This window comes from Ylistrum balloti, unplaced genomic scaffold, assembly GCF_031769215.1.
Source record: "Ylistrum balloti isolate Yb309-2 unplaced genomic scaffold, AGI_CSIRO_Ybal_v1 Utg370828, whole genome shotgun sequence".
NCBI lineage: Eukaryota > Metazoa > Mollusca > Bivalvia > Pectinida > Pectinidae > Ylistrum > Ylistrum balloti.
Window position 1 is genome coordinate 841705 of NW_026782478.1, and position 16518 is coordinate 858222.

The window sequence follows — 16518 nt, forward strand, 5'->3', positions numbered from 1 at the left end:
ACAGTTTTCTTAATAAAACTCCACATTCAAAGTTTATTGTAGACACCTTGTTGACGTCCTACATGACTTCCTCAGTAATATACAACTCCACATTCGAAGTTTATTGTAGACACCTTGTTGATGTCCCGCATGACTTCCTCAGTAATATACAACTCCACATTCGAAGTTTATTGTAGACACCTTGTTGACGTCCCGCATGACTTCCTCAGTAATATACAACTCCACATTCGAAGTTTATTGTAGACACCTTGTTGACGTCCCGCATGACTTCCTCAGTAATATACAACTCCAAACAATTCAATACATAGCAGATTCCATAATAGAGAACTATGATCTATTGGATCATACGTTACTTATACAGAAATCTATTTATAACAATATCAAAACATCAAAGCAGCACACTTCATACGAATAAATCATTGTATACAAGTATCCCATCAGACTTGTCACGATTCAGGATTCTGCTCGAATATAGGTATTTTCATTGCAAATTATTGATGTTTCCATAAATTCGTGCATATGTCCATTAAAATTCAATCATATTTACATGTGTCATTACATCGTTCTCCTATACGTTCAAAATAGTTTGATTCTTTTCGAAATAATTCATTATGATTTCCAGTTAATGTCTGAGATACAAAATCAACAATATGCTTTGTGTTATAAACCGACCAGATTAATTGAATGTGTGATGTATGTTGTTGAATACGTCTGTCTCGACGAGTACACCTACATACACTTTGTAGATTATTACAATGTACGTTAATTTCAGTTCTAAACGTCACTAAAACCCTATCATATATACCATTCCTAAGCAACGACAAGAGGGCCATCATTCTTGTTTCAGTACGGGTTATCGAAACTGAACGAACTGCATTTATTTTCTGTCAACATGCTCAGGTGCAGTGTATTGGTTACAATAACTGACCTATCCGAGGCATTGTTTTGACCCTTAAAACATCCACCTGTAAATAAAATGAATTTACAGGTACAAGATATGACAAGAATGTAGAGTTGTTATGTTAATATATCACTCTGTAGTGTAAATGGATCCATCAAGAAAACATGTCAATCAATTAGCTACCACATTTTATCCTATCATTTGGAATACACAAATATATGACAGAAAGCACCAATAAGGGGATTAGCTATGATAAGTTGATCTGAAATAAATAAACAGAAGGGGTAATTCGAGCTAACTACACCCCTTCGCACAACCCTTCCAGCCTCTAGGGATCATATCTTTCCAATGGTGATCCATGTAGAACCTTGACAATTCCCATAAATAAATATAACTCAATACAAGGTAAAGAATACAGTATGTTCAAACTAACACTACTGTATCCAATGAGGAGGTGTCCGACTTATTATTCCTCAGGTCATACACCAAAACTTCGTTCGCCTTGAGGCCACCATGTGTAACGAGCAATCTGAAGTTAGACGTTATGCATACACCTTGCGGATGTACCAGTTTATCAATTGACGTCACAAGGTGACGTATGAATTGTCCGCTCTTTGAAAAAAACGAAACTCTGTCATTGTAATGGTCCGCAACAATAATGTTTCCAAAAATGTCTGTGCATACTCCATACGGGCATTTAAGTTGCCCCTCGCCTTTCCCGCGCTCCCCGATTTTTTGTACGAAATTACCTTCCGAATCAAACACTTTGAGAGAATGATTTCCGGAATCGCACACAATGATATCGTTGTTAGGGGCGACCGTGACGTATCTAGGTTTGTCCAGAATTTGCAATGGTGACATACTACAGCCAATAGTCGAAATAAACGTGCCGTCAGCTTCGTGAGCAGTAAGCACATTTGATGTTACATCGGTCACAAAAAGTTTATCGTTTTTACCAATAGCGACGCCAGATGGTTTCGAAAAACGTATGTTTTTAATTGGAGTTTTGATTTCTCCATTTTTTAAGATTCTTGTGACACATTTACTTTTCCTTGACGTGACGTGAATCACGTCCTCTGTGTTGACCGCTACAGCCCAGGGTTCAATCATGTGCTCGGTTCTATATGCAACTGATGACACCCCACGTTTGTTGAAATGTAGCACTTGATTACTTATCATGTCGACAACAAGGCTCCTCCCATCACCGATATACAAGACATCGCTCGCGTCACTAAGGCTACCGATCTTTTTCTTGCTGTTGCTGGGAAACGATAAAACTACTTCCGGTTGTAAAGTGTCTAGGTGGCACTGATTATCAAACATGAACTGAAGGTTTGTGTGTCCTTCCATACTATTCCATGACGTCATGGCGTCTTCGTCTGTGGTATAGTCAGACTCGGAGCTCTCGTCTGTACATAGATCATCTTCTGTATCTACATCAATCTGTACATCTGCCATTTCAATCGAGCTACTAGAAGAAGATTTAGCCTTGAATATTCTGTTGAATGTGGTAGAGAAATGTCTCTTTAGAGAGCCAGTCTGCCTGGAATCATTCGCTGTCTGAGGTTTTGTGTTCGTTATTTCTCCTGTCGATGTCGGCGAACTGCCTGAAATATACAGAAGAAAAAATTGTAGTACATTTTAGATAAAACACCATAACTATCTTATCTTTTGTGTGCAACGCTGTCCCGTGGGATGTTGGATTGTAAATTATGTAGCTTGAATTCGTAATATGCACACGGAACATCAAGATGAAATAGAAATATCCAAAACATTGAAGACATAGTATAGTCCTTTGGAGGCCTGAGTCAAATGAGACATGCTAGGATACCCGGTCAATCCCAACTCTTTCCTATATTACGAGGTTACATGTGTTATAATTTAAACTAGACGGAATTAATGCGCCGTCATACACGCGACAACTCGTATATAAAAATAAACCTTTAAGATATTTTTTAATGAAAGTAAAATATTTTAGCAAAGTGAATGAAATGTAAAACTGATTGTTACATGAAGAGGAAAATAAAAATATTTAAAACTGATCAAGAGTTTTGAATAATGTAATCCATTTATATCATCAATAAATGTTTTCACAACTGCTTAAGAAATTGAGAAATTTATTTTTGTAAGAGGTATTATAATTAGTAATGTATTTCTGATTTTTAATACACAATATTCTTAACTTAGTTGCATCTGGGAAACAGTATGTTGTTATGTGTTGTTTTTATGTTTTAACAAAAGATGAATAGAAAAATTAGCGTCATGATAAAGCGGAATATTCACACAGTGAGTCAAATGAGATCAAGTGTAATGGTCTACCTTATTGTAAACATAATTCATGTTGTTATCCGATTGAAAGGAATATTTAGATATGCAGATACGAGGTATGTATATATATCTTACACTTAACCTTTGTATAGGAGTCTACCCAGCTGTTGACAATGATTTAAGTTCATTAAGATGAAATGGATACACATTAATGCAGACGAGGACAAAATGCAGAGTCATGTTCCGCGTAATATATCCCGCGGTAGTCAGAGCACGAAACAACACCTAGGATATCACAGGAGTGTAACAAACCAGTTTTAAAGCCTTGAAATAAAAATGATACAAAATAAGACAGCAAAAATTTTGAAAACTACTGACGTCTGATAAACTATTTTCATCATTATTCGGTTTCCGTTCACATTTTTCGACACTATTTATTTGAATAAAACAAAATAAACCAAAACAAATGACTTAATTGATAATTGTTCATTATGTGTCCTTGGTTACGACAATAAACTCTCTCGTCGGTACATTAATATTTGTTTACTGATTTAGAAGTCTTGGCATATAATGATAATTATTTTTAGAACACATTTAAAAAAATGTTGGAACACACACACACATTTACACACACACGCACGTTAACACATGTAATAATATAATTTGATACATGATAAACATAAAAATGTACAAGTTTGTTCATGCACACAAGAACATTTTATGCTAATTATACAATTTAAAGTCATTTGAAATTATCCCAAAAATAATTGGTCAAATATACGGATTACATAGAAATATGAAATGCAATTCAAAATTGAATGATTTACAAATGACCCAATGCTAAATTACACAATGTGAGAATTCTGTAGGATTCTTAGAATTAAAACAATTTGATACATTCTAAAATCTCAGAGAACAAATGAGGATAAATGAAAGTTGATCACATCACCAAGAAGAACATATATTAATTGGTATTTAGACAATATATTAAGTTAAACTATACAGTGTATGACATTAACTTTACTGAGTAAACCTCTCTGTGTGCGAAAAATTAAATATTCTATAAATGATGATATATATCCAACCATAGGAATGACACGGGGATTTTCCCTGTCATGTCAAACCCAATATTCACGACAATGTAAAGGCGGAGACATGTCTTTATTACGTGAACGCCATGCTGTTCAGACATACATATATAGTATACAACAACTGCCAATTACACGTACATCATTTTTATAATGCAGGAAGGTTTGTTCCTATGAGGATTGCAGTGGTTTTGCTGTGGTGAGTTATAGGAATGAGTAAACTTTGGGAATGTACTGGATTTAATCACTTTCGTCCGTATATAGATGGTGTTACCTGTTTGATAATTCACGTCCCTATAACAGGTAAACACATTTGTTTCTCTGATTTGTTTTATGGTATAACACTTTATTGAGTATTGTTGTTATCTTTCTGCTGGAATGAAAGAAAGGCGTTATCTTAATCTTTAGTATGACCAAACCAAATAGAATACTGTGTTGCGTGGACAGAGCGAGTAGGGCATGAGAAACTGTTCATCTGTGTTGTATTGGGAACAGAAAAAAATACTTGTAGAAACGGAAATGGTCCACCTGACAACGGAGGTATCCACTGGCAAAGGTGGGCATATGAATAGAGGTACTCCCCTCCACTCCACGACAGACTGGCTTCCATGTGTAAAACTGGTGGAAAAGTTAGGTTATTTAAATGTAAAACCTATTTTTTCAAAATTTTTGTAAAGATATTTAACACTATCAATATGTAGAACTATACAATAAGCTATGACGTGTCATAACCGATTGTCCCCTCGTGCTAAAGATAATTTGTCGATATCACCCCTTTAACATGATATCATAATCCACGTTCTCGATTTCTGGAGTTGGTTTTCCTCACAAACGATACAAACAATATATAAAACGTAACTAAATTCAATTCCCAATTCTCGTGGTGTTGCTAGGAATTTCCAATACACAATCTGGGTCTTAATGGTAAAATTTATCATTTAATAATTAGATAAAATCGTCTTCAGCTGAAACTTTTTTGAATACATGTGAAATAGTAATCAACATGGAACACCGTACTTTATCAGAAAATCGTAAATAGAATACAAGATAAAACATTATTATACTTACCTATAAAACGAGTCCTGTACCGGAACTATCAATGAATAATTTGTCCCCTCACGAAGGTACTATAGAAACAACAGTCCTGTACCGGAACTATCAATGAATAATTTGTCCCCTCACGAAGGTACTATAGAAACGACAGTCCTGTACCGGAACTATCAATGAATAATTTGTCCCCTCACGAAGGTACTATAGAAACGACAGTCCTGTACCGGAACTATCAATGAATAATTTGTCCCCTCACGAAGGTACTATAGAAACGACAGTCCTGTACCGGAACTATCAATGAATATTTGGTCCCCTCACGAAGGTACTATAGAAACGACAGTCCTGTACCGGAACTATCAATGAATAATTTGTCCCCTCACGAAGGTACTATAGAAACAACAGTCCTGTACCGGAACTATCAATGAATAATTTGTCCCCTCACGAAGGTAATATAGAAACAACAGTCCTGTACCGGAACTATCAATGAATAATTTGTCCCCTCACGAAGGTACTATAGAAACGACAGTCCTGTACCGGAATCATCAATGAATAATTTGTCCCCTCACGAAGGTACTATAGAAACGACAGTCCTGTACCGGAACTGTCAATGAATATTTGGTTCCCTCACGAAGGTACTATAGAAACAACAGTCCTGTACCGGAACTATCAATGAATAATTTGTCCCCTCACGAAGGTACTATAGAAACAACAGTCCTGTACCGGAACTATCAATGAATAATTTGTCCCCTCACGAAGGTACTATAGAAACAACAGTCCTGTACCGGAACTATCAATGAATAATTTGTCCCCTCACGAAGGTACTATAGAAACGACAGTCCTGTACCGGAACTATCAATGAATAATTTGTCCCCTCACGAAGGTACTATAGAAACGACAGTCCTGTACCGGAACTGTCAATGAATATTTGGTTCCCTCACGAAGGTACTATAGAAACAACAGTCCTGTACCGGAACTATCAATGAATAATTTGTCCCCTCACGAAGGTACTATAGAAACAACAGTCCTGTACCGGAACTATCAATGAATAATTTGTCCCCTCACGAAGGTACTATAGAAACGACAGTCCTGTACCGGAACTATCAATGAATAATTTGTCCCCTCACGAAGGTACTATAGAAACGACAGTCCTGTACCGGAACTATAAATGAATAATTTGTCCCCTCACGAAGGCACTATAGAAACAACAGTCCTGTACCGGAACTATCAATGAATAATTTGTCCCCTCACGAAGGTAATATAGAAACAACAGTCCTGTACCGGAACTATCAATGAATAATTTGTCCCCTCACGAAGGTACTATAGAAACGACAGTCCTGTACCGGAACTATCAATGAATAATTTGTCCCCTCACGAAGGTACTATAGAAACAACAGTCCTGTACCGGAACTATCAATGAATAATTTGTCCTCTCACGTTGATACTATTTATCGCTTGTTTCAAATAAATGTTGTACACCATGGAAAGCGCGTGAGGCTACATCACACCAAATAAAATATTATGAGAAGTCATGTCTTCTTTGACAGAGTTGGTACCTCGTGAATAAAACTTTCGTCATTGAATTAGGAAAATACATGTATACACATGTATATGTATAACACAGATATCGTTATAACGTCTGAAAAATAATTTTCACGGGGTTTTATCGTCATAGATTGAGTGTTTATACATGTTTTGTCATAGAAATGATGAAAATCTGAAAATTCCCATTTTTTTCTTTTCTTGTTAGTTATACCTGTCTCATGCATATTCATAAGCAGATATACTGTGATTACTTGATATAAATTTGGTGAATGTGAAATTACAAGTGTTTCATACATTAACTTCAATTCGCTTTGTGCTGCAGACAATGCTTTTGGAAAGCATACCTATTCACAATTAAAATTGAAATACATTCGGAACCCTCTTGAATTTTATATACCACCAATGTCTCAGAGTTTCGAAAGACATATTTGCTTTATCTAGGTCAGGCATATACACTTCTGGCGTTACATCCGACAAAGGGTATGAACTTTATAGACATTGTTAGGGGCGTTAAAAGATGAAACCTGATTCAAACAAAACAGACCTTCGAAATACATGGTCTTTGTGTGTAAGGTTACTGTTTACTCTGTTGACCTCAGATGTATAACAACTAACAATGAATTCAGTGAAGAGAATATCTTTAAGTGGTTGTATTGTGATCTTATACTGTCATCGCTTGATAGAAAATCGGTGAAACTTTGTAATTTTTCATGTGAATAAACTAATTACAGCATTTTTTCCCGTTTTCATACGTTTTGTTAAACATAACCTCACTACACTGACCAATCAATAGTTGATGTTAGGGCCAATTTGGAGCTTATTACATCACCAAGACTTACTGTAAGTTGTGTTCGAGGTAGATGTGGCGAATATCTATTTCTTGGATCAAAACGTGTTTGTAATTGAGGAAAACGTAAAGGTCGGAGAAAGATATTTACCAATGTGGTACGTTTGTGAGTATATGAAGGTTGGAGAAAGATATTTACCAATGTGGTACGTTTGTGAGTATATGAAGGTTGGAGAAAGATATTTACCAATGTGGTACGTTTGTGAGTATATGAAGGTTGGAGAAAGATATTTACCAATGTGGTACGTTTGTGAGTATATGAAGGTTGGAGAAAGATATTTACCAATGTGGTACGTTTGTGAGTATATGAAGGTTGGAGAAAGATATTTACCAATGTGGTACGTTTGTGAGTATATGAAGACGGAGAAAGATATTTACCAATGTGGTACGTTTGTGAGTATATGAAGGTTGGAGAAAGATATTTACCAATGTGGTACGTTTGTGAGTATATGAAGGTTGGAGAAAGATATTTACCAATGTGGTACGTTTGTGAGTATATGAAGGTTAGAGAAAGATATTTACCAATGTGGTACGTTTGTGAGTATATGAAGACGGAGAAAGATATTTACCAATGTGGTACGTTTGTGAGTATATGAAGACGGAGAAAGATATTTACCAATGTGGTACGTTTGTGAGTATATGAAGGTTGGAGAAAGATATTTACCAATGTGGTACGTTTGTGAGTATATGAAGGTTGGAGAAAGATATTTACCAATGTGGTACGTTTGTGAGTATATGAAGACGGAGAAAGATATTTACCAATGTGGTACGTTTGTGAGTATATGAAGGTTGGAGAAAGATATTTACCAATGTGGTACGTTTGTGAGTATATGAAGACGGAGAAAGATATTTACCAATGTGGTACGTTTGTGAGTATATGAAGACGGAGAAAGATATTTACCAATGTGGTACGTTTGTGAGTATATGAAGACGGAGAAAGATATTTACCAATGTGGTACGTTTGTGAGTATATGAAGACGGAGAAAGATATTTACCAATGTGGTACGTTTGTGAGTATAGGAAGGTTGGAGAGATATTTACCAATGTGGTACGTTTGTGAGTATATGAAGACGGAGAAAGATATTTACCAATGTGGTACGGAGAAAGATATTTACCAATGTGGTACGTTTGTGAGTATATGAAGACGGAGAAAGATATTTACCAATGTGGTACGTTTGTGAGTATATGAAGCTTGTATAATTATATTTACCAATGTGGTACGTTTGTGAGTATATGAAGACGGAGAAAGATATTTACCAATGTGGTACGTTTGTGAGTATATGAAGACGGAGAAAGATATTTACCAATGTGGTACGTTTGTGAGTATATGAAGGTTGGAGAAAGAAAGATATTTACCAATGTGGTACGTTTGTGAGTATATGAAGACGGAGAAAGATATTTACCAATGTGGTACGTTTGTGAGTATATGAAGACGGAGAAAGATATTTACCAATGTGGTACGTTTGTGAGTATATGAAGACGGAGAAAGATATTTACCAATGTGGTACGTTTGTGAGTATATGAAGGTTGGAGAAAGATATTTACCAATGTGGTACGTTTGTGAGTATATGAAGGTTGGAGAAAGATATTTACCAATGTGGTACGTTTGTGAGTATATGAAGACGGAGAAAGATATTTACCAATGTGGTACGTTTGTGAGTATATGAAGACGGAGAAAGATATTTACCAATGTGGTACGTTTGTGAGTATATGAAGACGGAGAAAGATATTTACCAATGTGGTACGTTTGTGAGTATATGAAGGTTGGAGAAAGATATTTACCAATGTGGTACGTTTGTGAGTATTGTCGAGAAAGATATTTACCAATGTGGTACGTTTGTGAGTATATGAAGGTTAGAGAAAGATATTTACCAATGTGGTACGTTTGTGAGTATATGAAGACGGAGAAAGATATTTACCAATGTGGTACGTTTGTGAGTATATGAAGGTTAGAGAAAGATATTTACCAATGTGGTACGTTTGTGAGTATATGAAGACGGAGAAAGATATTTACCAATGTGGTACGTTTGTGAGTATATGAAGGTTGGAGAAAGATATTTACCAATGTGGTACGTTTGTGAGTATATGAAGACGGAGAAAGATATTTACCAATGTGGTACGTTTGTGAGTATATGAAGGTTGGAGAGATATTTACCAATGTGGTACGTTTGTGAGTATATGAAGGTTGGAGAAAGATATTTACCAATGTGGTACGTTTGTGAGTATATATGGAGAAAGATATTTACCAATGTGGTACGTTTGTGAGTATATGAAGGTTGGAGAAAGATATTTACCAATGTGGTACGTTTGTGAGTATATGAAGACGGAGAAAGATATTTACCAATGTGGTACGTTTGTGAGTATATGAAGGTTGGAGAAAGATATTTACCAATGTGGTACGTTTGTGAGTATATGAAGACGGAGAAAGATATTTACCAATGTGGTACGTTTGTGAGGAGAAAGATATTTACCAATGTGGTACGTTTGTGAGTATATGAAGACGGAGAAAGATATTTACCAATGTGGTACGTTTGTGAGTATATGAAGGTTGGAGAAAGATATTTACCAATGTGGTACGTTTGTGAGTATATGAAGACGGAGAAAGATATACCAATGTGGTACGTTTGTGAGTATATGAAGGTTGGAGAAAGATATTTACCAATGTGGTACGTTTGTGAGTATATGAAGACGGAGAAAGATATTTACCAATGTGGTACGATATTTACCAATGTTGTGAGTATATGAAGGACGGAGAAAGATATTTACCAATGTGGTACGTTTGTGAAGTATATGTAAGTATATGAAGACGGAGAAAGATATTTACCAATGTGGTACGTTTGTGAGTATATGAAGACGGAGAAAGATATTTACCAATGTGGTACGTTTGTGAGTATATGAAGGTTGGAGAAAGATATTTACCAATGTGGTACGTTTGTGAGTATATGAAGGTTGGAGAAAGATATTTACCAATGTGGTACGTTTGTGAGTATATGAAGACGGAGAAAGATATTTACCAATGTGGTACGTTTGTGAGTATATGAAGGTTGGAGAAAGATATTTACCAATGTGGTACGTTTGTGAGTATATGAAGACGGAGAAAGATATTTACCAATGTGGTACGTTTGTGAGTATAGGAAGGTTGGAGAGATATTTACCAATGTGGTACGTTTGTGAGTATATGAAGACGGAGAAAGATATTTACCAATGTGGTACGTTTGTGAGTATATGAAGGTTGGAGAAAGATATTTACCAATGTGGTACGTTTGTGAGTATATGAAGGTTGGAGAAAGATATTTACCAATGTGGTACGTTTGTGAGTATATGAAGGTTGGAGAAAGATATTTACCAATGTGGTACGTTTGTGAGTATATGAAGTATGGAGAAAGATATTTACCAATGTGGTAGAGTATATGAAGACGGAGAAAGATATTTACCAATGTGGTACGTTTGTGAGTATATGAAGGTTGGAGAAAGATATTTACCAATGTGGTACGTTTGTGAGTATATATATGAAGATATTTACCAATGTGGTACGTTTGACGGAGAAAGATATTTACCAATGTGGTACGTTTGTGAGTATATGAAGACGGAGAAAGATATTTACCAATGTGGTACGTTTGTGAGTATATGAAGACGGAGAAAGATATTTACCAATGTGGTACGTTTGTGAGTATATGAAGGTTGGAGAGATATTTACCAATGTGGTACGTTTGTGAGTATATGAAGACGGAGAAAGATATTTACCAATGTGGTACGTTTGTGAGTATATGAAGGTTGGAGAGATATTTACCAATGTGGTACGTTTGTGAGTATAGGAAGGTTGGAGAGATATTTACCAATGTGGTACGTTTGTGAGTATATGAAGGTTGGAGAAAGATATTTACCAATGTGGTACGTTTGTGAGTATATGAAGGTTGGAGAAAGATATTTACCAATGTGGTACGTTTGTGAGTATATGAAGACGGAGAAAGATATTTACCAATGTGGTACGTTTGTGAGTATATGAAGACGGAGAAAGATATTTACCAATGTGGTACGTTTGTGAGTATATGAAGGTTGGAGAAAGATATTTACCAATGTGGTACGTTTGTGAGTATATGAAGGTTGGAGAAAGATATTTACCAATGTGGTACGTTTGTGAGTATATGAAGACGGAGAAAGATATTTACCAATGTGGTACGTTTGTGAGTATATGAAGGTTGGAGAAAGATATTTACCAATGTGGTACGTTTGTGAGTATATGAAGGTTGGAGAAAGATATTTACCAATGTGGTACGTTTGTGAGTATATGGAGAAAGAAAGTATATTTACCAATGTGGTACGTTTGTGAGTATATGAAGGTTGGAGAAAGATATTTACCAATGTGGTACGTTTGTGAGTATATGAAGGTTGGAGAAAGATATTTACCAATGTGGTACGTTTGTGAGTATATGAAGGTTGGAGAAAGATATTTACCAATGTGGTACGTTTGTGAGTATATGAAGGTTGGAGAAAGATATTTACCAATGTGGTACGTTTGTGAGTATATGAAGGTTAGAGAAAGATATTTACCAATGTGGTACGTTTGTGAGTATATGAAGGTTGGAGAAAGATATTTACCAATGTGGTACGTTTGTGAGTATATGAAGACGGAGAAAGATATTTACCAATGTGGTACGTTTGTGAGTATATGAAGACGGAGAAAGATATTTACCAATGTGGTACGTTTGTGAGTATATGAAGGTTGGAGAAAGATATTTACCAATGTGGTACGTTTGTGAGTATACAATCCATTGTAATATGATGTCTATCAATCAATCAGCTGAAGCCAGAACACCAGTTTATCGGGTGAATCAAAATCATGTCAGGCATTTAAATGTTCAGTATTAAAACATTTCTAGCTACTTTCTGGAATACTTATTATTCTAAAAATTAAGTGCCGACGAAAAAACAATATTTAAATCCCGCGAAAGTACGTGATTTATATTACAAGGGGAAAAACAAGAAAATAACAACATATCAACATAATCATGATCTAAATTCCAAGTAAATAAAACTAGGACAAAATATGAACAAAAGAAAGATTCACACGGAGACTCCTGAAAAAGCACCAAGAGAATAAGACCAGGTGTTCCGGAAGAGTACACAAGAGCAGAAGGCTCTTACCCTTCCGGGAGGCTACTTTTTTCTTCACTGGTCTCCGTGTAAATATTTGTCTTCTTCATCGATTTAGATTTTTATCTTAAAGTTTTGCTTTCCATAAATTATCTATCTAACCGCTAGACTTTCTATATTAACAACTTACTTTTGTCTCAAAGGTCTACAAATAACTGGATTGGTCTATGTACAAAGGGCATGGTGCTGCAAGACATATTTTTTCAGTCTAAAATGTTGTGAACATGCAAATTTTGTAACGATTTTGCAGATAAAAATGACGACGCTAACTTCTAACGAACAGTTCTTTATTTGTCGTTGTAAGTGGAGCGTGTTCACGCACTGTCAGATACGTCGCAGAAAAAACTCAGATAATGGGCTGCAAAATGTGAAATACCAATATTGTATATTTGGGGAAAATCACGATTATGGGTACAGTACTCTGGGCAAGATAACACAATTTCACAGCAGATTCAAACGACTGCATCTTCTGTCAATGTTTAATCAATAAACAAAAATAAATGCTATTTAATGAATATTTCTATTGTAAATATTAGTTGTATCACAAAACAAACTGAATCCATGGATTTAAAAGCATTGTAAGAAATCCTGTTTTCACAACAATGGGTCTCAAGTCAGAACATATTGTCAAAGACGCAAGGTAGATTTCTCCTCCTAGAATAATCACGAAATACTGGGTAAGTAATGTTGAGAAGGATATGTAAATGTGCAATATAATTTTATGCTTGTGGAATCAACATATCGTGTTATCAGATAGTCATCACAAAGTCTAGTTTTGTTTACGAAAACCTAGGGAAAACAATACTTTGACAAACATTGTATTCCCGAAATTCAGAATGAGCATAATAACACTCCATCAGAGAAATACAATGGACACAGATAGTGATTTCCTTGGGCATTCTGTTTGCTCTCACAAGGGGACTGATTTGTTATTATTACTATCACATTTATGACACGTTATTATCATAAAAGTAAACAGCGGGATTGATAACGGAAACCAATGAATGAATATAATAACTATGGTAATGCTGTTTAAACTCCTAAAAGAGAACTAAAAAAATAAGACCAGGCGTTTCGGACAGGTAATCATCTTCTGCGTCATCGACGACACCCGCCATGTTAATCGTCATCAATTAATATAAGAAATATCACATTTCCAAATGAGAACACGGTAAACACAACAGAAACAACAGGTATATGACAGAGCATCAAACACGGTAAACACAACGGAACCAACAGGTATATGACAGAGCATCAAACACGGTAAACACAACGGAACCAACAGGTATATGACAGAGCATCAAACACGGTAAACACAACAGAAACGGAACCAACAGGTATATGACAGAGCATCAAACACGGTAAACACAACGGAACCAACAGGTATATGACAGAGCATCAAACACGGTAAACACAACAGAAACAACAGGTATATGACAGAGCATCAAACACGGTAAACACAACGGAACCAACAGGTATATGACAGAGCATCAAACACGGTAAACACAACGGAACCAACAGGTATATGACAGAGCATCAAACACGGTAAACACAACGGAACCAACAGGTATATGACAGAGCATCAAACACGGTAAACACAACGGAACCAACAGGTATATGACAGAGCATCAAACACGGTAAACAACAGCGGAACCAACAGGTATATGACAGAGCATCAAACACGGTAAACACAACGGAACCAACAGGTATATTACTGAGCATCAAACAATTTAAAGTCGTATCCTGTATAGAACTTTATTTTTTTTAATCTCACTCCAAAATGTATTCTTAATTTATGATTTTATTTACATATATCAGTGAACGCGTTATAATATGTATTAAACGTTGAAGTTACATTCTCAACTTGAATGTTCGAAATATGTGTGACGGGAGATAGACATGTTTCTAGCTTTTGTATGAAATGATACATACCGTAGGTTTCAGGTTAGGGTCACGTTAGCGTGATTTGGGTTTGTGAGCATCCCGTATCAAATTATATAAATGTAAAGCTTTTGTGCCGTCCTTATAGAAGTATGCCACCCACTTCTATGATGTCCTAAACCTAAAATGTAACTTAACACGTTCCATGCATTACACATTTAGTGTGTCATAGTGTGTTTATTCAAAATAAGCTATAACAGACAAGGTGTGGAAATATATACATATTACACGCAAAATGAAGTACCATAACTTGAAGGATGAAATGGGTAGGATTAAACAAGTTAAAAATAAACGTGTCCTTTAAACCTATTGGACATGTTTTACGTCAGAGATTGAAACTTGCACAATGATTCCGCTTTATTGATAACATAGCATTTTATGTTATAAACAATTGTTTGTACATGTTAAAATATGTTGTGTTATATGTGTTTTGCTACCGATTCTATTGTTTGTTTGGATGAAACAATACAGCACCTGGTAAACTTAATTTGATTTGCTTGTTATGTATCTGACTCTGAAGCTACCCGCTTACGTTTATCAAATATATAAGATGTCAGATTTAGAAAATAAAAGATGTTTATAATATATATTTGACGTAAAGTTTAGCATCTGTTTTAATTTCTGAAATGTATTATTCTTAAATTAATCTATTTATAAATATAGCCATTTGCAGCACCGTCACGAATAGATAAACAGGTACATGTACTTACGTGGAAACGGCATGGCAGAGGCGATGTTACCCGTAAATAGCTAGGTACATACAATGCACTTCTCTGATCACACTATGTCTCGTTTCATGAAGGTGGATATCGACCTTAAATAGAGCACGGGAGATCACTGAGCCATGAAAACTGTTCCATCTTGTGGATAGAATGTCTGCTCAATTTTTAAAGGACAGCGTTTTGTTTTGATGTGTGTTTTGATGTACGTTTGATGTAAATAATGACGTTTTATTTACTGAATTTTATGAGAAAGTTTTTAAACAATTGAGCTAAAATGTTTGTGTCTTTGCCACTAAGACCACGCCTCTTCGTAATCCATTTATTTGTGTATACCGACTATTATATATTTCAACAAGATGTTATTTCCTAAAATAAAACACGTGTGTACCTTGGGAAAGAATATATAAATACCTGATAATGTATTCTAAATAGTAATTTAAACCATTGCATTCAACAGCAAAAGTTAATTAATTGATAACGTTTCCCTGTCGTCCAAGAGACTTATAAACAATTACTGACAGAAATTTTAGTGTAGGTACCTACCACTATCAATTATGTACATTTTACCTGTAAAGTGTACCAATACACCAGTATTATTAACCATACATGACTACCCTGTTGTAGGTACACGTTATACTATTGACCATACATGACTACCCTGTTGTAGGTACACGTTATACTATTAACCATACATGACTACCCTGTTGTAGGTACACGTTATACTATTGACCATACATGACTACTACCCTGTTGTAGGTACATGTTATACTATTGACCATACATGACTACTACCCTGTTGTAGGTACACGTTATACTATTGACCATACATGACTACTACCCTGTTGTAGGTACACGTTATACTATTGACCATACATGACTACCCTGTTGTAGGTACACGTTATACTATTGACCATACATGACTACCCTGTTGTAGGTACACGTTATATTATTGACCATACATGACTACTACCCTGTTGTAGGTACACGTCATACTATTGACCATAC

General features: G+C 35.5%; 1 protein-coding gene across 1 annotated transcript; it reads right to left on the minus strand.

The window, feature by feature from the left end:
• Window positions 1–1324: 1324 nt before the first annotated feature.
• Window positions 1325–13968, minus strand: LOC132558827 (tripartite motif-containing protein 3-like). Its single transcript, XM_060223437.1, has 2 exons — window positions 13917–13968; window positions 1325–2508 (listed from the first exon to the last, which is right to left on the minus strand). The coding sequence occupies exons 1-2, from the start codon at window positions 13966–13968 to the stop codon at window positions 1325–1327; spliced, it is 1236 nt and encodes a 411-aa protein (XP_060079420.1).
• Window positions 13969–16518: the final 2550 nt, after the last annotated feature.